This window comes from Mesoplodon bidens (assembly GCF_964165515.1).
Source record: "Mesoplodon bidens genome assembly, chromosome: 6".
Taxonomy (NCBI): Eukaryota; Metazoa; Chordata; class Mammalia; order Artiodactyla; family Ziphiidae; genus Mesoplodon; species Mesoplodon bidens.
Window position 1 is genome coordinate 31285109 of NC_138162.1, and position 27251 is coordinate 31312359.

The window sequence follows — 27251 nt, forward strand, 5'->3', positions numbered from 1 at the left end:
AAAGGAGGTCCAGGCCGAATCCCTATCTGATGCTTTGCTTGACTTCCTTAGGCAACAAAGAGATATCAGAACCTCTCACCTGCTTGTGTGCTCTGGACAGGCTAGAAAGAGAGGAGTGTGGTGCTGAATTCAAGAGACAGATTTCATTTTGGCGAATGTCTGCTGTTGTGCTAATTTCAGAAGAGCAGACTTCGTCGTTGTTTTTGTTAGATTTAGAATGTGTTGACTATTGCCAGTCAGTGAGACTTGGTGGTCCCTTGGTGATTTGTGGATAAAGCCTTAAATACTCTGTTACAGATGTATTGCGTGTCTACGCGTGTCTCTGGTCTTCCCCAGAGTTGCAAGAGGAACTCGGTCATAGTGATTCAATTAATTCTGTTTTGTAACTAGGATGGAAAAGTTCAAGGGGAACTCAGCTGCCTCTGCCAAAACCCAGAAACTTGATGCTAAGGAGCTGCATAATTGTGGCAGTTATTTTAGGTGTAATTATTTAAACCAAGGATTCCTGTCTTCTCTGGAAATGCATTTCTATCCTGATCTATTCCACAAAGGATTTGAGACAGCTCAAATATTTCTTTTCATTACACAACAGCCCTTTTCCTCAAGGAGCTGAATGGAGTATATTTATTTTTCAAATTAGCATAAATTAAATTGTGTTTTGAACATTTTTTTTAAATTAGAAGGGACATGCAGTAGGAAAAGCTCTGGAATTAGAATCAGATAACCTGGCCTCCTCTCTCAGTTTCACTGACTAATAAGAGCTGTATGGCTTTGGATAAGTCATTCTGATTTTACATCTGTAAAATGGGGAAAGTCATCCAGATGATATAATAGTAACAGCTTCCACTTATTAATTATTACAGGTTTCCTGTATGTATTATAGCTCTAAATCCCTCTGTGTCCCTGCGAAATGTGTTATGATGTTCCCTGGTTTAAAGACGAGAAAAACGTAGGCTGAGGGAGGTGATGTGACATGTCCAAATAAGTCCAAATAAGAAAATAAGTGAGAAAAATTAGGGCATTATGGCTCTTTCCATGATGCCAGGGTGTCTGTAGGTAGAGGGAGGAGGTGATGAATGAGATTCTGTTCATCATGTTGTTTTCATTCTCATGGAGAGATGGTCAGTGATGTAGCTGCTGCCTCAGCGCAGGGACAGTCACCTCACTGGGGCCGCTGAGCCCTGCCTCACTTAAATTCACAGTTTATAAGCTTGTTCTAGCTATACAACTTGTTTCTTACTTGTGCAGCTGAAGAAATAAAGGTTTGTGTTAGGATAACCTGGGTTCAGACCCAGCTCTACTTGTGTTAGTTATCTAAACTTAATGGCTTAAAACAGTACACATTTATCATCTTATAGTTTCTGTAGCTCAGAAGTCCAGGCATGGCTGAGTTGGGGCCTCTACTCAGAGTCTCAGAGGGTGCAGTCAAGGTACCTGCCAAGGTATATTATCATCTGGATGCTTGGCTGGAGAAGAAGACACCTCCAAGCTCATTCAGATTGTTGGCAGAATCCATTCCTTTGTGGTTTATGGAAGCCTTGGCTTCTCACTGGTTGTTGGCTAGAGGTCACCCAAAGGTCCTAGGGGTCGCCTGCCGTTCCCTGCCAAGTGGCCCTTTCCATAGGCCATTCACAACACAGCAGCTTACTTCCTTGAAGCCAGCAGGAGAGCTGGAGTGAGCTGGCTGGTGAAGTGGGGTCTTACATAAAGTAATATAATCTCAAGGTTGACATCCCATCTCCTTTGAGGTATTCTATGGGTTAGAAGCAAGTCACAGTTCCTGTCCACATTCAGAGAACTCCCAAAGTTGGTTTGGAGTTTTCTGTGGGAGCTGTGGCTATTTTTCCTTTTACTAAAGGGTGGTCTTTGAGCTGGGAAGGTTTGGTCATTCGTGGAGCTTCAAAAGAGTGCAGAGATAGGGGAAGGTGATACCCGCCTGGGTGATCACATTAGCCAAGTCAATTTTGTGCATCAATGTTGATGTTAAATCTTGTAACACTGAACTGATGTTTGGAAAGTCCTTTACTTTTTTTGAATTTTCTTACTTGTTAAATTGGGATCTTAATTCCTTACCTTATAGGGTTATGGTAAGATAATGGATGTCTAAAGGGCTATTTGTGAACACTAACAGAATACACGTAGTAAGTCACCTTCCTGCCCAGATTCTGGATTCCCACCCACATCAGCTTCTGAGAGATGGCATGGTGCCAGCTTCTTTTCCAGGAATTCATCTGCCCCTGCCCCACGAAAATAAAAATGCAAACACCTTCTGGTGCGATGCATGCAAAAGTAATGCAATGATTTGCACATTTGAGATGCTTAAAAATCAACAGGAGCCATTGTAAAGAGTCTTCCAAGCATCTTTTTAAAAGGACTGACATATCATCATTTTGCTAGGAGTTTTCATCTCTTTTTCATTCTATCTTGTAATTTTCCTTCTGGACCAGTTAGTGAAAAAAAAAGTTTAAAAAGCAGCAGTAAAAGAAAGCCTTAAGAAAACACTCCCATGCTCCACAGTTGGGCAGAGGTTTCTGAAATGGTCACTTCTTGCCTAATTTTGGCCTTGCATCTTTATTCAGGTGCCTGGGTTAGGAATCCTTGGTTAAGAAAAGAGGGCCATAATGATATCTTCTGTAAACATATGCTCACTTCTAAAGGGATTCTTATGATTACCAGAATATTTATAATTTTCATCTCAAGGATTGGCTGAATTGGATGGTTTAGTTCTTGAAGGTTCCAAATCTCAACACGTTTGCTCTGACAAATGGTGGATGGACTTGCCTTTAGTGGTTACTCCTTATGCTTGTGAAATTAGATGGTTTAGCTTATCTTTGACTATTACAGTTTTCCGAATTCCTCCTGGGGCTCCCATGAACAATGATTAGCAATTTTTATTGTACTTTTATGTATAATAGTAGCTAACTTTCACAATTTTGGGCTCAGTGTTACATTCAAATTACACATTTTTGAGGAAGACATTGATACCTTCACTTGGCTTCACCAATTCCTCTATAATTCATAGATTTAGTGGTCTCATTTATCTATGCATGGATCACCCTTAATGCCCATTCGAGTTATCTAATTGCTGGGTTTGATTTCTTTAGAAGAATCTTAATGTAGTCACTAAATCAGAATCCCCAAACAAACACAACAATATTTTAAATGAATCTCTTAAATTTTATTTTACATTTTGGAAAACATTCTCTCACAAAACTTTTTCTAAGAGCCAGTTGTGTGCAGGCATTAAGCTTGATGCTAGAGTACAAGGAGAACCATAATCACATAGTATTGGCTATAAGTTCCCTGGGGCAATGGGTTTGTTTTACTCATCTTTGGGTACACCAAATACAAGCACTTACAACACACTAATAATAATGAAAGGAATAGGTGATATTTTATAGAATTATTGATAAAATGCTCTGGAACCAGGTGGTTTTAGTGCTGAGTTATTTCAGAATTAAAATGGACAGATATGTAAATTATTTTCTATTGCATAGAAGTGCATAGGAAGCATTTTTTGTTGTAAGGGAGGAGGCACATCCTCCAAACTCCTTCCATATGTTTGTGGGAGTTCTCATACGAGGCATGACCCACATCCCATAAAATAAACTGAAATGGACATATAATTGCCTTCCTTGGACCCAGAAACTGGGCCTTGTACAGGCAGCCATACCAGAGTTTTGAATCTGAATCAGTGGAGCAAAGAAGCAGGGGCAGTTTAGAATAAGTAGTCTGGAATGCTGGGAGTGGCACCTGGGGTCCAATGATAGCAGCGTCAGTGACCATGGCAAGGCACTGGCTATAGTCTGGTATACCCAGCTTCCCTTGGTTTACAGGATTGGTCTTCTAGCTTTGTTATTAATCCTATGGACTGTCCACTACCTTACTTACAGAGGCTTACAAATTCCAGGAAGCCCCTGGAATTCTCCCATTCTGTTAAGAAAATTAATCTAAAACAGTACTCCATCTTTGGAGGGAATTTGCAGTGATTCGTTTTTTTCATCAAAGAAGTGAAAATATGGAGGTGAAATTCCTATGATATTACATTTAATTCTCTAAAATAAGCAATGCAGAATATGAATAGATCTTGTGAAATTTTTAGAGCAATGTAATACTTATAGTATATAAAAGAAAACTGTAGCCATTCTCACTAATGAATTGATACAAAAATCCTAAATAAAATGGTAGCAAACTGAATACAATAATACATCAAAAGAATCATTCATAATGACTAAGTATGGCTTATTCTGGGAAAATGAAGGTCGTTCTTTTATTAATTCCAGGATGGAAAGAAATTGATTAATATAATACATCATAACTCTAGGTAAAAGAACAAAGAGATATATGATAATTTTAGTAGATAGTGAAAAGTCATTTAATAACATGCTATTCTAGATTTAAAAATATAAATATTAAGAAACTAAGAATAATTTTTTTCAATGTGGCAAAAATGAACTATTCAAAAATAAACACTATGATACCTAATAATGAAACATTAGGCTCATTGTCACCAAAATCAGTAGCAAGATATATTTATATAACTTTTTTCTGGAAGTTCTGGGCCATACAATAAGACATTGAACAGAAATAAAAGATTATTGCAAAGGAAGACACAAAGACATCACTATTTGTACATGTTTATATTGTATCAACTATAAAAAACTGAAAATATCAACTATAAAAAACTCCTAGAAGTAATGAGTTAAGTAAAATATCTATATACGAGATAAATATATAAAATTAATAGATTTTCTCTATATAACAAACAAAATATTAGGCAATATGATAGAGAAAAATATCTAACTTACGACTATAACAAAAACAATACAAGTAGTAGCAATTTTAAAAAGCATGAAGGGGGCTTCCCTGGTGGCGCGGTGGTTGAGGGTCCGCCTGCCGATGCAGGGGACGCGGGTTCGTGCCCCGGTCCGGGAAGATCCCACATGCCGTGAAGCGGCTAGGCCCGTGACCCATGGCTGCTGAGCCTGCACGTCCGGAGCCTGTGCTCCGCAACGGGAGAGGCCACAACAGTGAGAAGCCCGCGTACTGCAAAAAAAAAAAAAAAAAAAAAAGCATGAAGGAACTATTTAACAAATTATAGGAGTAATATAAAGAATTTTTGGATAAATGAAAACACATAGCATGTTCTGTATTCTTTTTTTTTTTGCATGTTCTGTATTCTTGAATGAGAACACCAACTAGTACGAAAATGTCTTATCTTCTCATAGACACTGTGCTCAGTTCTTCCTAAGTCTTGTCAAGTAGGAGATACATAGTGAGGCCTGATCATAGACTTGTCATCATTACCTTGTTGCAATACAAGAACCGTAATATAACTTATGGACAGTATAGCACTGTGAGTCCGCAGGCAGAATAGGAATCTGTACTCAGGACCCAGACATCGGATTCAGATGTGGCTTACTAACAACAGTTTTTGAAACCACATAAAGTCTCAGAATGACGTAGGGCGAGATAAGAGACTTGATGACCTCCCACTTGGGTGTTTCTACTCCCTGTCTGTACCTCACCAAGGACAGGCAGACAACCACTGCTTGTACTCAAGGAAACTGGTAGAGGCTCAGGAAACCCCAATCAGGTTGATATCCTTGAGTAAACAGGGTAATGGTTTATGGGTGTGTCACCTTTACAGGTGTACAGGGATCCATACTCAAAAGGATCCTGCACTTTGTTTAATGCTATGCTGTCATGATTGTGAAATTCTTAATAATTTTTGAACAAGGGGGCCTGCATTTTCATTTTTCACTGCATATAACTGTAAAACTTAACTTGTGTGAGATGTCAGATTCATCTTTGTCTGTTCTGAAGCCCAGCTGCTGCAGGACAAATTCAAATTTAATGCTATCTCAGTTAAAATTCTCCTTTTGGGCCCCCACCCTCCCCACATACCTTGGAGAGAAACCACATGTCCTTTATGGACATGTATTCTGTAAAATTCTGACTTTTGCTAGAGACAGAGATGAAGGACACAGTCACCGTTCTCAAGATGCCCACTCATGTTGGAGTGAAGTGATAGGAACACAAACACATATGGTACAAGGTGAATGTGTGCCCTCAGAGAAGTGTCAACCAGGAATTCTGGGAGGAGGAGAGGAGCGATTCACTGCTCTTCATGGAGATACAGTGTTTATTCTGGTCACCAAGGAGGAATAGCAATAAACAGGGAGAAAAGCTTGGAGAGGGCAGTTCCAGGCAAGGGAAGAGTATAAATGGAAGGTCATGAAAGAAGAGTGCATTTCAAGAACAGCTGGAGTTCATGGTGACTAGAAGAGGGAAATGGGGTGACAATAATGGGTAGAAGATGCTACTGAAGAGGTAGGTTGGGGTAGATTGAGGAGGTTTGCCTGTCTCTTTGCAGGCCATTTGGATTCTATCTCGTAGACAATTAGATGATTTGAAATATTTTTTTTAATTATAAAAATAAAAGTTCCAAACATACAGTAAAGTTGAAAGTATTTGACAGTGAACACTTCTATACTCACCACCTAGATTCTGTCATTAACATATCATCACACTTTTTAAAATCACATAGCTCTGAAAGGTTTTTAGCGAGGAAGCAGAACCAATACAAAGGGTATGGAAGATAGACTGGAGGTAGAGAAATGTGTGGGAAGGGATCAATTAGGAGTCACTTCCTAAGTTACACATAGCACAGCATAAGAATCTCAAATGAAGAATGGTTTCCCTGGGTTCAAAAATACTCTTTATTACAGTATTTCCCCTCAAATCTTTATAGACATTGCTTTATTATCATCTGACATTTTGGTGTTTCAGAGTAAAAATCTGAGGCCAGTTTGAATTTTGTTCCTTTAGAGATAACTACTTTTTTTTTTCTCCTGGATGTTTTTAGGACTTTCTCCATTAACTATATAATCAAAAAAATTTCAGATATCTGGGTTTAGGATTGTTTTTCTTGATTTTGCTGGACCAAATATTCAAAAAATTTTTTTAGCTCTGGGAAGCTTTCTTCAGTTATGTCTTTGATTATTTTTTTCTTACTCAAGATTCCTGGAAGCATCCAATATTCCTAGATTACATTGTTATTTTCTTCTCTTTTTTATTTTCCTAATAAGTTAGAACTTTTTGTTCTTCTCCTTTGAGTTCTTAGGGACCTCAGATTTCCCTTCATATGTGTGTCTTGATTTTTCAGTGTCAATTCTTTTTCTAATAGAGATATCATTTCTGTTATTACTTTCTAATTTTGCCTGGCACCTGCTTTAATCTCAGCTAATTGTCTTGTACCTCATACTATTATCCTTTTACTTTTCCCTTCTGTCCTTTCCTTTTAGTTTTTTAATTTCTTTATTATAATAATAGGGGTTTTTTTTGGCCACACTGCGAGGCATGTGGAATTTCCTCGACCAGGGATCGGACCTGTGCCCCCTGCAGTGGAAGCATGGAGTCTTAACCACTGGACAACCAGGGAAGTCCATTATTTTTGTTTTATAGAAGTTTTATGATTAAAAATCTTCCACAGTTCCCCATTTCCTAGAGGTCACAATGCAGTTTTTGTAATATGTCTCATGGTTTTTTGTAGTTAGGCCCCACTCATTGTTTCCCTATACACACATGCTGTGCTTCAGCCACTCCAGGGATTCTTTTACACCTCTGTACCTTTGTTCATGCTGCCCCTTCTGATTGGAATGCCTTCTTTTCTCACCTCCATCAGGAAAATCGGTACTCACCCTGAGTCAACAAATAGTGACTCCAATGCCATTGTTTTAGCAAAGTCTTCCATTATTTCTCTGCTTAGAATTGATTATTTGCTCTTCTATGCTTCCTTGATATAATGATCAGAGGACTCAATTACAGTTGTGTGGATACATTGTCTTCTCTAATATATTGTGTTAGAAGAATGTCATTTTGAAGGTATACAGTATATAGTATAATAGCTGATATTAATTCAGTCAATAAATATTTATTAAACAACCACTCTCTGACAAACACTGTGCTAGGCACTTGGGATATATGGGTGAACAAGACAAAGTTCCTGACTTCTTGAAACTCACAGTTCAGTGAAGGGATGACAAAGGACTAGTAAACAAATAAATAATTTCAGATGGTGACCCAAGGCAGCCACTTATAAAATGTTGGATGAACTAAATTTCTTGAGTGAATGTTTGGTGCTAGTACAGAAGAAAGAAATACAATCTTTGTAGCCATTATCTTTGGCTTCAGAGCATTTAATAATCAGAAAAATTTCAGCACTATACAGTTAGCATTTTTTTATGCTCATGTGTCTGTGGGTCAACTCAGTTCTAGGCTGGGCTCAGTTAGGTGTTTGAGCTGGGTTCACTCATGTGTCTGTGACTGGCTGGGGTTAGCTGATCTAGGCTGGGCTTGGTTGGGGTGGCTCATCTTTCTTTTGCAACCCGCACGATAGTTCTGGCAAACCCGAATAAGCAACCCTGTTTCAAGTCTTTGCTTGCGTCATATCTGCTACCATCCCGTTTACCAAGCCTAGTCACATGGTTAACCCCAGAGTCAAAGCATAAGGAGGTATACCCCACCCAAAGCAGGAGACACTGCCAAGTTACATGGCAAAGGGTAGAGATTTATAATCCCGTTACTGGCTAGGTAATGAAAAGTTGGAACAATAATCTAGTCTGCCTCAGGTCTCTTGATGTACATGACATCATGTGATAAGGATTAGAGCCTGATAAATCCTCAAGCCAGTACTTGGGTAAATTTTTTGACCTTTCCTTACCCTTTGTCTTCCGTTTATGCAGCCTGCCTACCCCTGACACCCCATTCCTACACCTCACCACCAACATATCATTCACTTGGTCTTGGTTCATTTATTTATTCAGTGATGTTGTGACTTCAAACATCTACATCTTTTGCTTGGGAGGTATTTTGTTTTGTTTTCTTCTTTTCTGTGGGGTGTGTGTGTGTGTGTGTGTGTGTGTGTGTGTGTGTGTGTGTCTTGGGCTGCTCTGCTGTACAGCAGGGCAGAAGTACCAAAACATTAATACCAGACAGGAATTTGTGTGTAAATATCCCAATTCCCTCACTCAAGGGAGAGCGATATCTGAAGTGTATCTTCCACCACATCCCCAGAGTTTCCAATGGAATCAAACTCCTTGTTTGGCAATAAACCCTTCAGTGACTATCTCATGTCTCCTCACCCCTACTGGTGTTTCCTGGGATCATTCTCAAATAACCTACTTGCACACAAATCCTTGTCTCAGGATCTGCTTCTGTGGGACGCCAAGTAAGGAAACATGTATTGTAAGTCTACCATGAGCAGAAAGCAGCCTGGAAGTCCACTCTTAGGCTAATAAGTGAATCCTGAGAAGTTGTATTATTGCCGATATCAGTGGATAGAAAGAAATCAAATGGGTAGTGGAAAGAACATTGGGCTTCGTTTGGAATCAGACAAACCTGGGCTCCAGAATTTTCTCCACAACTTACTTTCCTACCCTTCCTGAGTCTTGTCAACTGTAAAATGGAGATAATGCCCATCTCACAGTGTGAGACGATGCAATAACACATTTAAGTGTTCTCCACTGTGCCTTGTACATAATGGGTATTCAGTGAGTAGTAGCTAGAGGAATTTGAAGGCAAGGTACCAGGCAGTTTCCATGAGAAAGTAGCTCTGAGAGAGAGACTGCTGCTCTCCCACATTCCAAGGTTCTTCTTTCCTCCTTTTCCTATCATTCCATTCTCCCTATAATTCTCCACCCATCAAGAGGACTAACTAGCATCATGGATCTGAGGTTGTTCCAGAAATTCCTGTTTAGAATTGGGCCAAGTAATTTGCCTCTTTGTCCTTCGATTTCCTTATTTCTATAATAGGGATTATAACACCTAATTTAAATGTTGTAAGGATTAATTGTAACGATATATTTAAGAGGTTTAGCCCACAGCCTGGCAGAGAAAATGCTCAGTAAGTGGCATCAATTAACATTTCCTTTAAAATAACGGCAGCATTTATACAGCATTGTGAGTAGGCAGTATCTCATTTAATCCTCACTACAAGTGCATGGGGCAGGTATTATTATTACTATGATTATTATTATTATTATCAGACCCGTTTTACAGAAAAAGAAGCTAAAGGTCAAGGAAGCCAAGAGACTCACCCAGGATCACTCAGCCAGTACTGGGCTTCAGAAACAAATCTTTCAACAACCATATTCTTTCCCTTTCCCTTTAGCTTCCTCCTGCTATCTTGGTTATTTATTCTCTGTGTTGCCTAGTACAAGTTCCCCAAAGACAGGAATAGATTTATTTTCCCCATGGATTCTGAGGCTCCACTCAGGGAACTTGGTTATTGAGAAAGGAATTAAATAATTGTCAGGGGAAAAGACAGCTTGTAGGAGAACGTGATAAATTCAACGGAGAAAGTGCCGAGGGTGAAGACACATGTGAAGTTGGCACCAGAGCACAGGCCTCTAGGCTGTTGCTTAATAATATTAACAGCTAATATTTGTCTAGCATTTTACAGTTGTCAAAGTACTTCCTGATGTTTAGTCTCACTTGATTCTCACATCAGCCCTGTGCTCTGTGGTAACTTCCTTTTTCACAATATTTTTACTGAGCCTCAGATAGGATAAGGGATTGGTTCAAAGAACCCAGCCAGTAAATGTTAGAAGCACAGAATCTGGGAGGGTGTGGAAACCAGATCTTCTGCTGTCTAATAACAACTAGAATTTGCCACATGCTAAGCAGTTAAAGCACGTTCACAATAGCATCCCAATTTTTACAGTTACAAAGGTATTATCCCCATTTTATGGAGGAGGACACTGAGGTTCAGAGAGGTAAAAGGACTTGCCCAAGGGTACTGTTGGCAATTGCCCGAGTCGGGTTTCAGGCAGGGGTCCTTGGACTACAAAATCTCTCCACCACTCGACCCTGCCAGACCCTAATGCCACCTCCCTAATCAAAATGAAGAAATCACTTTTCTTGATGTATTCCCAGCTTCTCAGGGAAAACCTTCCTTTTTGCCCCTTTCCCCTCTTTAGACCTTAGTCACGATGGGAACAGTCCTCATAAGGAGTGGGAGAGAGGCCAGGTGGAAGGCCTTAGCCGGAGCCCAGCTCATCCAATTTGCTAATGAAGATCAGCTGAGCTTCTTGAGCTTTTCTCCCTCTGACAGGAGCAGGGAGGCGTCTCACTGAGTTAAAAATGCGGCTTCAGTAGCAGATATTTCTCACAAACCAGGAACCCATGTGGCTTCCTGGGCAGGATGGAGTCTCCCAGTCTGAGCATCTATTCACCTGATGTCCATCCACCTCTCTCCATCCACAGGGAAATGTGGGAATGAAGACAGGGGGGAGGTGGGAATGGAGGCTATGCCTCACCTCTTCCGAATGAGAAACAGCTCCCTGCTTGTAAATAGCAGAGAATCTGGGGGAAGACCAGGCTTTGGTGCCACATAAAGCCAGGGAACTTCTGTATCAGTTGCAGAATCTGTTTATTTTTCTTTACTTGTATTGCAAACTTATAACAAGCTGAGAAAAAAGCAGACCTCTCCTTTTATTTTTTTCAGCTGGCCTCTCACTCTCTTTCCAACAATGTCTGGGTTTCCCTCAAAGCTACCAAGTGCTAATTTGAAAAATATGTTACCGGCAAGTGGGAGAAAAGCAGGCATCCAATGTGAAATGCCCTCTAGGGCGTGGAGGAACTCCCAGGGAGAGAGAGAGAGAGAGCGCGCATGCCCGTGCACCAGGGCTGTGTGCTCTCTGAGCAGCAGGAAGAAATGGGAGCGACTGATGGAGACTAAGACAGAAGCTCACTTACAGCTTGGTGACGTCTTGGGCGGCTGGATGAAACCCTCCGTTTCATTTAAGGTACTACACAAATCTCATTGTTGATATTATTCGTTACATTTCTCAGAGTCGCCTGTAGGATACTTTATTTTAACATCTTTATTGGAGTATAATTACAATGGTGTGTTAGTTTCTGCTTTATAACAAAGTGAATCAGCTATACATATACATATGTTCCCATATCCACTCCCTCTCGCATCTCCCTCCCACCCTCCCTATCCCTCCTGTCTAGGTGGACACAAAGCACCGAGCTGATCTCCCTGTGCCATGCGGCTGCTTCCCACTAGCTATCTATTTTACATTTGGTAGTGTATATATGTCCATGCCAATCTCTCACTTCGTCCCAGCTTACCCTTCCCCCTCCCCCTGTCCTCAGGTCCATTCTCTACGTCTACGTCTTTATTCCTGTCCTGCCCCTAGGTTCTTCAGAACCATTTTACAAAAATTCTTTTTAGATTCCATATATATGTGTTAGCATACGGTATTTGTTTTTCTCTTTCTGACTTACTTCACTCTGTATGACAGACTCTAGGTCCATCCACCTCACTACAAATAACTCAATTTCATTTCTTTTTATGACTGAGTAATATTCCCTTGTATATACATGCCACATCTTTTTTATCCATTCATTTGTCAGTGGACACTTAGGTTGATATTATTCACTGCATTTCTCAGAGTCACCTGTAGGATACTTCTTAAGAAAAATTTATTTTAGAGTTAATTACTAAAAAATACTTGCTTCTGCTGAAGAGTTTGTATGTTTCCTCCTCACGGATGAAAAGACCTGTGTCACACATTACATTTCGGAGCTTGCTTTGTCTGCCAGGAAGCTTAAAACAAAAATTACAGCTCAAACAGAGCTTTGGTAGAGATCCCATCACCAGCTTAACCGTATTTTTTTTACCTCATGACTTGTCTCTCATATTCTAATGCAATTTCTTTCTTTTCCATTTCTTTCTTTCTCTCTCTCTTTTTTCTCTCTCTCTCCCTTCCTCTTTCCCTTTCCCTCTTTCTTTAGGATTTAAAAATGAATATTTTACCATTCTATGTATGTTATATGAATGGCCTCAAATTCTTTGTGGAATAAGGCAATATATAAGTAAATAAGTAAATATACACATAAAAAAACCTTCCTGGAACAAACTTTGGATGAGAAAAATTAAGGGGATGAAGGAGCAAGGGAAGGAAATCCTGAAATTGACTTCAGGTTTTTTCCTCATCTACATCAAATTCCATCACCTCATTCCCAGCTGCTACCAGTCTTGAGAGAGGCACCATGGATATGGAGAGAACTTTCAGGATGAGGCTAACAGGAGTGGCTTATGGTGGGTGGCTGCTCTGCAGATCACCAAACCCTAAGGGCATACAATTCAATTTGAACATTTCAGAGAGAACTTCCTCTGGGTTCTTCCCATGGTGGTCCAATTTTTTAAAAAATTGAAGTGTAGTTGATTTATGATATTATATTAGTTTCAGGTGTACAACATAGTGTTTCAATAATTTTATAGAGTATACTGCATTTAAAGTATACTCCATTATAAAATAATGGCTGTAATTCCTTGTGCCGAACAATATATCCTTGTTGCTTATTTATTTTATACACAGTAGTTTGTATCTCTTCATCCCCTACCTCTATCTTGCCCCTCCCCACTTCCTTCTCCCCAGTGGTAATCACTAGTTCTCTGTATCTGTGAATCTGTTTCCATTTTGTTTTATTTTTTAGTTTCCACATATAAGTGATAGAGTATTTGTCTTTCTCTGACTTACTTCACTAAGCATAATACCCTCTAGGTCCATCCATGTTGTTGCAAGTGGCAGAATTTCATTCTTTTTTATGGCTGAATAATATTCCATTTTGTGTGTGTGTGTGTGTGTGTGTGTGTGTGTGTGTGTGTGTAGCACATCATCTTTATCCATTCATTTGTTGGTGGACACTTAGTTTGCTTCTATATCTTGGCTACTGTAAATAATACTGCTATGAACATCGGGGTGCATGTTATCTTTGTGAATGAGTGTTTTCATTTTCTTTGATACAGATCCAGGAGTGGAATTGCTGGGTCATATGGTAGTTCTATTATTAGTTTTTTGAGGAAACTCCATATTGTTTTGCATAGCGGCGGCACCAATTTTCATTCCCACCACAGTGCACGAGGTTTCCTTTTTCTGCACGTCCTCACCAACATTTGTTATTTGTAGGGCAGTCTGATTTTTTGCAGTACTAGAAAGAGTATGGGATTTAGAGGCCAAAGACTATAACATTTCTGGATCCAACTGTGAGGACTTGGGCCTAACCTCTCATTTTCTGCAGAGGGGAAAATAATAACAACTCTACAGAGTTAATTTAAGTATCAAGTGAAAATGAAGATGAAAGTGCTATGTAGAGTATGAGGAATTACACAAATCTCATTATCTTCATGAATTAGGGTTCTTTGCAGTCGTCTCCCCACCAGCATTGATATCTTATTTCACAACACTGTAACTAGCAGCTCCTATGCTCCAGTCATTCCTTGACCATTCCTGGGATGCCCTTCTCCTCCCCTTGGGTCCATGGTAGACTCCTACACAACCTTTAAAACCCAGCTCAAATCACCACCTTGATGAAGCCATAACCCTACCATGTACAATGAATACATTACTTTTTCCTTACTCTTGGTCATCAAAGCATTTGCTTCATACCATTAATGTTGAATGTGTTATATTGAACTTGGTTGCTTCCTGCCTGTTACCTCTCTTTTGTTTAGTTTTAAATCTCTAGCACATTGTAGGTACATCTAGCTTCAAGATGTTAAATCACAAAGTAAATGGAAGGTGAATTTCGAGACCTGTGAGGGGAGGACAAAATTTTCTCAGAATCCATATGTATCTTAAAAATATTTCATGCTACAAAAGTCCAGGTTGATAAAAGTGAAATACCAAGCAATAGCATTGAAACGGGCTGTTTGTTTTGTGACTATCAAATGTGATGGGTGGATACTCTCAATTTCCTCTGAGAACTCTTGTTTTCCAAGTCTAAGGCTACATTGACTCTAGACTGGGATATTAGGGAACTCTTAAGAGCTATCTGAAAGGAAAGGAAACAAGGCAGATTGGGCAGTGATGGGAACAGTAAAGCAGAGTGATCTGGAGCCCAGGCTGTGGCATCAGCTACCTGGGTAAGTAGTTTAATTTCTGCGTTCCCTTGTGATGGTTAATTTTGTGTGTCAACTTGACTGGGCTAAGAGATGCCCACGTAGCTGGTAAAACACTCCTGGGTGTGTCTGTGAGGGGGTCTCTGGAAGAGATTAGCTTTTGAATATGTAGACTGAGTGAAGAAGATAGCCCTCACCAATGCCAGTAGGCATCATCCAATCCATTGTGGGCCTGAATAGGACAAAAAAGCAGAGGAAAGGCAAATTGGCTCTGTTGGTTGAGTTGGCACATCTGTCTTCTCCTGTCCTCAGACATTGGTGCTTCTGGTCCTTGGGCCTTCGGTTATGATACCATTGGCTTCCCCTCCCCTGGTTCTCAGGCTTTTGGGTTTGGACTGAAACTACAACACCAACTTTCCTGGGCCTCCAGTTTGCAGATGGCAGACTATGGGACTGCTCAGCCTCCATGATTGTGTGAGCCAGTCTTTCATAATAAGTCTCATATCCTGTTGGTTCTGTTTCTCTGGAGAACCCTAATATCTTCTTCACCTGAAAAACTGGGATAATAATAGCAACTACCACGTTGGTTTGTTTTGAGAGTTCAATGAGATAATACATGGAAAGCAATAAGTATAGTGCCTGGTACATGGTAAATGCTTAACAAATGTCACCTCTTCTCATAAAGTGCACCCTCATTTTCACACAGGAGGCCTATGTATCTCCTTAGCTTTCAGAGTTATGGCAGCTCTCTGTTGCTGGTTGTTGCCTTTCTTTCTCCTAAATAGATGTGTGCTTACGTGTTGTGGGCAAGAGCAGAACATCCACTGCACTTCAGTGGCTGACACAGGAGTGACTGGGACCAGGATGTGCTCCAACAGAAGGCACACGGTCTTGCTCTGCTCTGCTTATGTAAAAAGCATTGATTCGGGCTTCCCTGGTGGCGCAGTGGTTGAGAGTCTGCCTGCCGATGCAGGGGACATGGGTTTGTGCCCCAGTCCGGGAGGATCCCACATGCCGTGGAGCAGCTGGGCCCGTGAGCCATGGCTGCTGAGCCTGTGTGTCCAGAGCCTGTGCTCCGCAATGGGAGAGGCCGCAACAGTGAGAGGCCCACGTACCTCAAAAATAAATAAATACATAAATAAATACATAAATAAAAAAAAGAAAAGCATTGATTCATCTGGATGCAGCATTTAGGGAGTATCATAGCCAAAAAGGACTATGTTTTAAAACTTATTTCCCTATCTGTACGATGAAGACGACAATCTTACTTAATTTCTAGAAAGAATAAATGATACATTATGTCAAAGTGCCTTATAAACCGAAAAGAAATGTCTATATCTTTGTTATTATCATGATGGGCCAATGTGAGGATGAATTCAGCCTGAAAAACAACATCAAAACAAATTCATGTGTGCTTGAATGGCTTACCACATTGTATGATTAGCCATCTAGCCCAGGTGTGGGGTTTTGACCTAGGCATGGAAGAATCACAAGAGTAGATTTCAATGATGCCTTTCAGTGCTTTGTGCTGGGTATGGATTTTATTTTTAAAAAATAAATAAATAAAAAGGGAAGACATTCTTCCCACCTATGAAGGACAACCTGGAGTGATCTCTCCTGGTTGACAGGAAACCATAATCACCTCTGCTGACCTAAGAGAACTCTACCTTAGATTATGGAAGGTTGTCACAGAAATATTGTGTTCACTTAGCCAAGGGAGCTGCATCAGCATTTTAGAAGATTGCTGAACTCAACTATTTAGAGAGCCCTACATCTCCTCCCTGACAGGACACCACGGCAGTGATGAGGATGAGAGGGAACGAGATTATTCTGGCAGGGACAGGGTGATTTAAACTCAGCCCCTACTCACTTGGATAATGGGCATCAAAGCAAGGGAAATCCTGTTCTAACTGTGAGTGTCCCTCATTTGGGCAAGAGCTGTGTTCCTGGAGCTTTGTGTGCAAGGCACTTTTCTGTAATCAGATCATTATTTGATGGAATTCACTGGGAAGTCTGAGAAAATTTTTTGTGGTGAAAGTTTTAGATGTTTTGTAAATTTGAAGTTTTGTAAGTTGCATTGTTTTTGAAACGTGGGCAATACTTGTAACTGACAAAAAGGTGCTTGTTTTAAGATTTACTACGTTTTAAGATTTATTTACTATTCTTAAATATTACAGCTTGCTCACATTCCCTTGTATTTGTATAGAATTGTCAAATAATGCAGAGTTCTGGATTTCATTGGCAATTAATTCAATTAAAGTAACCTGGACACTTTGCTCTGCTTGGAGCATTGTGTGAATCTAATTCTTTGGCATTTTATGAAGCAAAGCTGTTGGCTATTCATGAATGTTCCTTATGTCTACAACTTATATCTCTCAAGTATTCTTTTTTTAAAATTTATTAAAATTTATTTATTTTTGGCTGTGTTGGGTCTTCGTTGCTGCATGCGGGCTTTCTCTAGTTGCAGCGAGTGGGTGCTACTCGTCGTTGTGGTCCTCGGTCTTCTCATTGTGGTGGGTTCTCTTGTTGCAGAACACGGGCTCTAGGCGCGTGGGCTTCAGTAGTTGTGGCTCGTGGGCTCTAGAGTGCAGATCAGTAATTGTGGCACACAGAATTTGTTGCTCCGCGGCATGTGGGATCTTCCCGGACCAGGGCTCGAACCCATGTCCCCTGCATTGGCAGGCGATTCTTAACCACTGCGCCATCAGGGAAGTCCCTCTCAAGTATCTTCTTGAAGAGGGGAGCTGGCTCTTAAATATTCATGAAATGTTTCTACAAGATAGCTAAAGAACATGGGATGTTGTGTTTATATAATGCTACTTAATTTTATATGTTGGGAAACGGGGCTGCCTACCAGCTTACCCTGTGCCATCATAAACTGAGCATCTATGCTGTGCCTGCCATAGGCACTTACATGTGCATTAGATCATTTAATCATTACAACTGATATTATTTAACCTACTTTACAGCTGAGGAATCTGAGGCTCAGAGGTATTTTTTCCTTTTTAATTATTTATTTATTTTATTTTATTTTGGATGCGTTGGGTCTTTGTTGCTGCACACAGGCTTTCTCTAGTTGCGGTGAACGGGGGCTACTCTTCCTTGTGGTGCATGGGCTTCTCATTGCAGTGGCTTCTCTTGTTGCAGAGCACAGGCTCTAAGCGCGTCGGCTCAGTAGTTGTGGTGCACAGGCTTAGCTGCTCCACGGCATGTGGGGTTTACCCAAACGAGGGCTCGAATCTGTGTCCCCTGCATTGGCAGGCGGATTCTTAACCACTGCACCACCAGGGAAGTCCCGAGGCTCAGAAAATTTTAAGTGACTTGCCAGAAGTCAAGTAGGTTGCAGATCTAGGACTTAAACCAGAGGTTTTGTTCTACATTATCATACAACCAGGGAGCAAAATTGACTAATGATGTGATTCAAGACTGAAGGATGGGGGGTAGAAGGGAGAATTTCAAACTAGTGACTGAAGACAGAGTTGCAAAGGATGGAAAGGCTTCTTAATATGGATATCGAAACCATATGACTACCATTTATCAAGTGCTTATCATGAACTTGTCATTATGCTAAGTGTTTCTCATGAAAACCATCAGAATTCCCATGAAGTACTGTCTTATTTTCCAGTTGTACAGATGAAGAAGTTGAGGTACGGAGATTTAAATGGACTCAAGTCAGGCCATAGAACTTAATAAGCAGGGGCATTTGGACTCGGACCCAGCGCTGTCTCCCTCTAAAGCTTGTACTCTTTCTGTACTACTCTGCTGCTCACCATCCAAGCTCCTGAAATGTAAATGCTTTTGCCCATTAAGGACAGCTGGAATTTAGGCCTCAGCCCAAGACTTGTTCAATAATATACAAGGCCTTGAAGCCATACAAGTGTACTTCGAAACTTAAAGACCAGCATTTTCTTACTAGAACAACAAAAACAAAATCTTCTTGGACACTGTGAAAGTAGTAAAAATATAGAACTTATCTTCCCTAAGATGCTGCAGAAGCTTAGAACATGGCAAGATAGTTTTTAAAAGATATATGTTTATAAAAGTTGCAAGGACACAGCATTTAAATATCAAGGAGTTTTCCATGGTTTATAATGGACAACAGCAGTCTCCTCCCACTCTATCCCTATTCCCACTTCCCAGAGGCCACCACTTACATTTATGGTTGCCTCCATGTTTAGGATATCATGGATATACTGCCATTTCTTGCTTACTTACTTAGTTACTTATTTACCTACCTACCAACCTACGTGCGTACCTTCCTACCTATTGCATTAGCTTCCTAGGGCTGCCATAAACAAGTGCCACAAATTCGTGGCTTAAATATCAGAAATTTATTGTCCTGCAGTCTTGAGGCTAGAAGTCTGAGATCAAGGTGTCAGCAGGATTGGTTCCTTCTGGGGGTTATGAGGGAGCATCTATCCCATGCCTCTTTTGATTTATGATGGATTGCTGGACATCTTTGGTGTTCCTTGGCTTGTAGGTACATCACCCGGATCTCTGCCTTCATCTTGACATTCTCTCTGTGCACGTTTGTCTCTGTGTCCAAATTCCCCCCTTTTACGAGGACATTCAACATATTGGATTAGAACACAACTTAATGACCTCTTTTTTACTTGATTACTTTTGTAAAGACTCCATTTTCAAATAAGGTCACATTCTGAGGTACGAGGGGTTAGGACTTCAACATATTTTTGGGGGCGGGGGTGGGCACAATTCAACCCATAAGAATTATCTATTGTCTTCCTAACATAAAAGATGAGATTTGGCTCTCAGCTTCACATCTTCTTTCCACTCACTGTTTTTTTTTTTTTAATTTTTGGCTGTGTTGGGTCTTTGTTGCTCCGCGTGGGCTTTCTCTAGTTGTGGAGAGTAGGGGTTACTCTTTGTTGCAGTGCATGGGCTTCTCATTGCGGTGGCTTCTTTTGTTGCGGAGCATGGGTTCTAGGCACACAGGCTCAGTAGTTGTGGCACTCAGGTCCTAGAGTGCATGGGCTTCTGTGGTTGTGGTGTGTGGGCTCAGTAGCTGCGGCGCACCGACTCTAGGGCATGCAAGCTTCAGTAGCTGTGGCTTGCGGGCTTTAGAGCACAGGCTCAGTAGTTGTGGCACACGGGCTTAGTTGCTCCACGGCATGTGGGATCTTCCTGGACCAGGGATTGAACCCGTGTCCCCTGCATTGGCAGGCAGATTCTTAACCCCTGCGCCACCAGGGAAGTTCTCCACTCACTTTTAGTCCTTCCATCTTTATGGTAGCAATTTTTTGTTAGATTCAGCGTTTACATTGTTATGACTGTGAAAATATTATTTACATCTGGGTAATGTAATGAGTATGATTGAATTTTCTTTCTTTGGTTTTCATGGAATTATTAATGGTCTTGTGTTCTTGTTTGCTTAATTTTCTAAGTTAAAAGAGACCAAGTTCTAAACTGTAGAGGAATTTCTGCAAATCAAAAAAGATAAGAAATTAGTAAAAACATGGGGAAGGGTATGAAGAGTTAATTTTAAAAAGAAAAAAACCCCCATGTGGTTAACAAGCAGATCAAGAGATGCTCAAACCCATTGGTGATTAGAAAAATGGAAACATCAAAATATTACTTCTCTCCTACCAGATTGGCTATCATTGGAAAGCTGGATGGTGCTAAGGGTTGGCAGGTCTGTGGCAATACAAGAACTGCAAAGTACCAGTGGTGGAAGTGTGGTCCAGGGCAGCAGTTCTGGAGAGGATTCTGCCACCTATGCCACTGATTAGGCAGCTCTGTCACACTCCAGGATGTACATCCTACAGAAATTCCCCATCATTTGTGATAGCAGGAAGTTGGAGACAATCTAGCTGTTGATCAATAAGGAGCCAGATAACTACATATGGTGGATGTGTTTTAAGGAATACTTGTGAGTTGGAAGCAATGAGTTAGATGTACACACAGAAATATGCATAGACCTAACACACAGTACTGAGTGAAAGAGGTAAGAAAAAGACTAAGATATTTAGCAAATTAAACTTGTGTAAATTGAAAATATATGCATATAATTTAATGTACATTTTAAAAGAACTCATATAAATGAAATGATACATTTCAGTCATATCAGGGTGGTTGCATATGGGGAAATGGAAATAAGGGGAATGCATAAATAAGAGGGGGGCTGTGCTGAGACCAGTGCTGGTGAGGAGTGTGATTGATTCAACCATCTGCGCTTGAGATCTAAAAACAGGCTCAGTGATTCCCCAATTAAGACTAAGTAAACATTATTTACACCTGAGTCAGGGGGTGTATTATGATTACATTGCCCTTTTCGGGGCTAGGAGGAGGTATAGTTTATTTTACGTTCCTGGAATTAAAAATGATCCAAACATTTTTTGTTTCGTTTTCTGTGCATATATCACTAATTCATCCCTGAACTCTTTGCCAAATGAATATATTTCTTCCCTTTATATTCAAATTCCTCAGATAATCTATCAGTTTTACATTTTCTTTTTTTGGTGACATCCCTCTTGGAGGTTTTTGTCCTCTGCTATGGACTGAACTGTGCCCCCTCCCCCCAATTCTTGTTAAAGCCCTAACCCCCAATGTGAGTGTATTTGGAGATAGAGTCTTTAGGAGGTAACTAAGGTTAAATGAGCTCCTAAGAGTGGAGCCCTAATCCAATAGGACCATTGACCTTATAAGGAGAGGAGGAGCTCCCTCTCTCTCTCTCTCTCTCTCCCTCCCTCCCTCCCTCCCTCTCTCCCCCTCCCTCCCTCCCTCCCTCCCTCCCTCCCTCCCTCTCTCTCTCTCTCTCTCTCTCTCTCTCTCTGCCATGTGAAGACACAGTGAGAAGGTGACCATCTGCAGCCAGCAAGAGAGGTCTTACCAGAAGCCAGCTCTGTCAGATTGGAGACTTCTAGTCTCAAGAACTGTGACAAAATAAATTTCTGTTGGTTAAGCCATCCAACAGTCTGTGGTATTTACTTATGTTAGCCTAAGCTAAGATTTTGGAATCAAGAGCTGGGTGCTGCTCTAACAAATACCTAAAAATGTGGAAGCGGCTTTGAAACGGGGTGATGGGTAGAGGCTGGAAGAGTTTTGAGGTGCATGCTTGAAAAAGTCTAGATTGCTATAAAGGGACTGTTGGTGGAAATATGGACATTAAAGGTGATTCTTGTGAGGACTCAGAAAAGAGGAGAACTGGAGAGAAAGTCTCCATTTTCTTGGAGAATGCATAAATAATCATGAACAGAATGTTGGTAGAAATACAGATGTTAAAGGTCATTCTGGTGAAGTCTCAGATGGAAATGGGGAACACATTATTGGAAACTTGGGAAAAGGTGATCCTTGTTATAAAATGGCAAAAAACTTGTGTTCTAGTATATTTTGGAAGGTGGAGTTCATGAGAAATGAAATATTTGAGAAGATTTCTAAGCAAAATGTTGAAGATACATTCTGGGTCCTCTTGACTGCTATGACAAAATGTGAGAGGAGAAAAATGAAAAAGAAATCGTTAAGTGAAAGGAAACAGAGCTTGAAGATTTAGAAAATTCTCAGCCTCTCCTTATTGCAAAAAATGAGAAAGTTTGTTCTGAAGGGTGTGTTTGAATAACCATTTGATAAGGAGATCAGTATGGATGTGAACCATGAATTCAGCCACTTCAGCAGAAGCCAGAAAGGGAGATAGGATTATATCCACAGAAACACTGCCAATTTTAACTGAAGGGCATGGAGATGGGATGAAATGAAGAAAGGCTGTCAGGATTTCTTAGATTCTCCACAACAGGACAGTGGAGATATTTGACTGCAATCTTGTGCTATAGTCTTCAAGAAAAGGGAAGAATGACCCTGAATTTTCTTCTCTGCTCTGGTTTCTCTATTCTCGTCTAGAAATTCCAAAGTGTGGCTCTAATTTCCTTCTCTTTCCCCCCTAGCTTCCATCTCTTTTTCTTTATTTTATACTTTCTGAGAAACCTTCTCAATTTTATCTTCCAACCCGTCTATTGATTTTATTTCTACTCACTTAGTTTTAATTTCAAAAGATCTCATTTTATGTAGATTGATTCTTTTCTTTTAATAGATGCATACCGTTGCTTTATCCTTACCCTATTCCTTCTTATTTCCGTGAAGAGGTCAGTTTTTTGGAGATATTTTCTTCTGGTTCTTGCATTTTTTTTCTTTCTTCTGAAATCCTTTTGCTTTTTGTTGTTTTGGCTTCTTTCACCTCAGAAGCTTTCCCTCAAGTATCTGATGATGTGGGGCTGTTTGCTCAAAGAGCAAGACACTAAAAACTTAGGGAAATGAACATTCTGGGAGCAGGGACAGAACTCATTAAATGGTGGGTTTCATTGTACAATGATCTGGCAGAGTTGTACAAGGATGAAAGCAATTATGAGTATCTTTACCTCTTTTTTATTTATTGGGTTGATCACTTTCCCCAGAGATGAATCTTCCAAATCTCCTTCCTGGGAAAGACATGCTCGGCTTCCAGCATTCCTGCTGCTGAACTGGGTAAGGAGACTGATGTTCTTAGGGTTCAGTAAGTAGACCTCCATTTACCCCTCCAGTTTTCAGTTTGACATCAGACTTCAGTTCTGCTTAATGACCCCCAGACCATAATCTCTGGTTCAACATCTTTATAAAGCATACATCTAGTCTTCTGCTGGGATGGGAGGAGAGAGGCTCCCCAGCTGCAGATTCTGATCCAGACTTCCAACTAAGTCTCCTGTTTCAGTCCCATTGGTACCCCAACTTTCAGAAGCACATTGAGCCGTGAATTCCTGAGCCTCTTAGAGTTCTTCAACTTGCATAGGCTTGTTTCTGGGATACCTTCATCATCATGCCTTCATCATCAGTTTAGGGTTCAACTTTCATGGATCTAATAAATAAGTTACTACCTTTCCATCTGCTTTCTAGTTTCCAAAATTTTGTTCGTGTCAACTTCTTTTCCATTGTCTTGTCATTGGGTGTTGTATCTTTTTGTACCTTTGTATCATTGCAATTTTGTTTTGGAAGGGAGAAATGGCAAAATACTTCTGTTGAGTCTTCAGTTTGATCAGAAGTCCTATAGAAAGTTTTTGAGAGAAATAGTTAGGGACATTTGGGAGACATTTATTATTTATTGAAATGGAGGATTTCAGAGCCAAAAACTTGAATTTTAAATCCTGGTTCAGAGTGGCCTTGGGCATGTTACTGAACCTCTCTTGGTCTCATAGGTTAAAAAAAAAAAAAAAAAGGATAATAACACCTACCTTACAGAGTTATTAAAATTATAAGCATGTAGTTCAGAAACTGATATATAATAAGTACTGAATAAGTGGCAACTTTTATTATTTTATTGTTGAAGGAAAGAGGTGCCATTTATTATTTACTGGGGATGGGGGGAAGAGAAACAAAAAGGCAATTCAACTGTCGGTTTTATTAGTGGTATCAGGGAAATGTCAAGTAAATCTCCCTCCATGCTTCTCAAATGCAAGACTCTCTAACAACAACTGGATTCGAGAATGGTGTAGGGTCTCCTATTTTCCAACTAGAATGGAGAGCGGTTGCATATGTCCAGTGAAAGCAACTTAACTTACCTCCCTTATTGCAATCAGGTGGAGAAGCTAGGAAATAGTTAACTTCCTCCATGCTCTATAGAGTCTCTGCCCAGGAATCTTTATCCTCTCTGGAGTCTGAAAGTGCAGTTAGAGCACAGTCCATCCAAACACAGGCAAGTCCAAGAAGAAACAGGAGAGAAGAGACATCTCAGACAGTGGTGGCCTCTGAATGCATTGACCTACCCTCTGGTAGAACTGTGGCCCATTGGATGACAGACTCTTGCCAACCAACTTAGTGCTACACCAAGTTAAATGGTTAAAAGAGAAACTGGAAGAATTTACTCCAGATTCACTTCTTAGGCCTGTCCTATAGGGAGGGAAGTGGAAATCCCCTTCAATGATAAGGACATAGGAAGAAAGTTTCCCTCCTTAAAGAATTATTGACATTACAATGGCTAAATCCCATGCTCTGCCATACTTTACATTCCTGTCACGTTCAGAACATTGTTGAATATTTCTGTATATACATTTTTGTCTGATTCTCATTTCTTTGTAATTTATATTGCCCATAGCCTAAAATATATCTCTTTGTCTTCTTTAACTTCTTGAGGGAGAGAATGCAGGAACTGTTTTTCCCCAAAGTAATTCATTCATAACAAGTTAGCCAAGAGGGAGAATTTCAGACAAATCAAGAACTGCTCTTTAAATTGATGCTTCCTTGATGGGAGTGTGGTCCACAGAGGTCCACTTTGGTAATAGAAATCAAACATCCAGTCTTCTCCCTCTCCCCATATTGATGTGCGACTTCTTTCCTTGGGCTGTAGTAAACAGTTGGATGGGTCCTTCTCTGGGTTCTTAGAACTTCTCATGCCTTGGGCTTCTATTCTGAGATGAAGGTATGCTTTCCCTATGGGATTGGAATGCAAAATAATCTTCCCCAGTGACTTCCTTTCTTTGGAGGGTGATTATTAAGTCTGGATTTTTGGCCAAATTTAGCTTTTGTAGAAGTGAAATTCCTATACAAGAACAATACCTGTTGTGAGAATAATGAATATCAAACAAACAGACAAAAGCCCTACTGGAATGGAGAGGTTTCTACTCATTGCCATGAAAGAATTTTACATCTCCTACTCCTCCTTCATTTCTTTTCTTTTCTTTTTTTTCTTTTTTTTTTTTGCGGTACGCGGGCCTCTCACCATTGTGGCCTCTCCTGTTGCGGAGCACAGGCTCCGGACGCGCAGGCTCAGCAGCCATGGCTCACGGGCCCAGCCGCTCCAAGGCATGTGGGATCTTCCCGGACTGGGGCACAAACCCATGTTCCCTGCATCGGCAGGTGGACTCTCAACCACTGCGCCACCAGGGAAGCCCCCTCCTTCATTTCTTTCTCCTACCTCTTCCTTTCTCTTTTCTTTTTTGTTTCTCCTTTTATTCTTTACTTTTTCTGCCTCTTTTCATCTTTATTTCTCCCCTTTTTTTTCTTATTTAGTTTATTTTCATTCTCCTGCTCCTCTTTGTCCTCCTCTCCCTTTTTTAACTCCTTATTCACCTTCCTCCTTCTTGGATTGTCACCACTCACCTGCATAAGCAGGATACTGAGTAAAGGTTTTTCAGAGTTACTAAAAAAAAAAAAAAAAAAAGACTTCTATTTCTTATGGAGCTTAACATTTGAGAACATATACCTGTTAACATAAGGGTACGTAAGACCAACTTATGAATCTAAGGCCAAATCTATGGGCTTCTGTTGGAATGGTTATTCCCCAAAGAGCCCGTGGGTGTCAACTATGTGGTGGTGACTATAAAGCAGTGACCTCCTCTGGGACCTCCAACTCATTTCTCAGAGGGCACTGAGAACCCAGCGACCACCACAACTTTGTGCAACTTTCAACCTCAGACAAATCTGAATTGATGACCTGAGGGTGAGAGGCTCTGTATAACTTGATTACATTTTTTTAAAATTCCATTTTTCTCATGAAAAGACACGTTCAGAACACAATGTCAGTTTATCTCTGCAATTTTAGACATCAAATAGCTTATTTTTTTAGTTCTCTCTGGATCAAATAATGTTATTAAGAAGAAAAATGTAAAATAAATATTGGTTTTGTAACAATTGGGAATCCAAACTGAAGCCTCTCATAGACTCACAGAAATGTTCTTGCTTTGAAATTCTTCATAGTAGAAAGGAAGATAAAAATATTATACAGGGCAAGAGTGTCCTAAAATATATATTACAAAATGAAACCAAGGAAATAAAATGGTCAACAGATTTTGAAGGTTAATATGCCCAAACACCCTTTTTGTGGGAACTGTCATGTAGGTTCTAGGTGTTATGAATATGTGATTTTACTACTTCTGTGGGAGATCACTTTAGAATCCAGAGTGTAGCTTTTTGCATGAACAGGAAAGGAGGAAATGAGAATTACTCCTCACCTTCTCTCTTCCTGTAAGGATCTGTCAACTGTGATGTTTGCCCCATTTCTCAGGGCAGGCAAAAGACACTGGGTCTTATTTCAGGATCCCCAGGTTAGAACTTCATCTCCAGATATTGTGAGGTTGCTTCATCAAAATAGGCACTAAGAAATTAAAACAACGAGCACAATGGAATGAAAATGAACAAGCCGTTCTTTTTTATTTTTAAGTGCATGGGGAAAAACATCAATACTTTGTCTTCAAGTGCTTACACCTATGCAGGAAAAGGAGGTGGAAAAACGAATTGTTCCATCTGTAAATTTCAAGCAGGGAAAATGAGTTACAAGCATATCAGCAAAATACAGACAGAGGTGGACCTGGTGAAGCAGAAGGAAAATGACTAACTACCGTTTCCCCTTATTCCCATA

At 40.3% G+C, this 27251-nt stretch overlaps 2 protein-coding genes across 2 annotated transcripts in view; both read left to right on the forward strand.

Annotated features, from left to right (window-relative positions):
* TMEM38B (transmembrane protein 38B) overlaps positions 1-11981 on the forward strand; it is a 116375-nt gene extending 104394 nt beyond the window's left edge. The window contains exon 6 of the mRNA XM_081238440.1: positions 11510-11981. Coding sequence (XP_081094566.1) covers positions 11510-11569 — 60 coding nt within the window. The 3' untranslated portion in view covers positions 11570-11981. The remainder of the gene's footprint in view (positions 1-11509) is intronic.
* LOC308619537 (trimeric intracellular cation channel type B-like) overlaps positions 1-27251 on the forward strand; it is a 289391-nt gene that overhangs the window by 130432 nt on the left and 131708 nt on the right. The window lies entirely within an intron of this gene.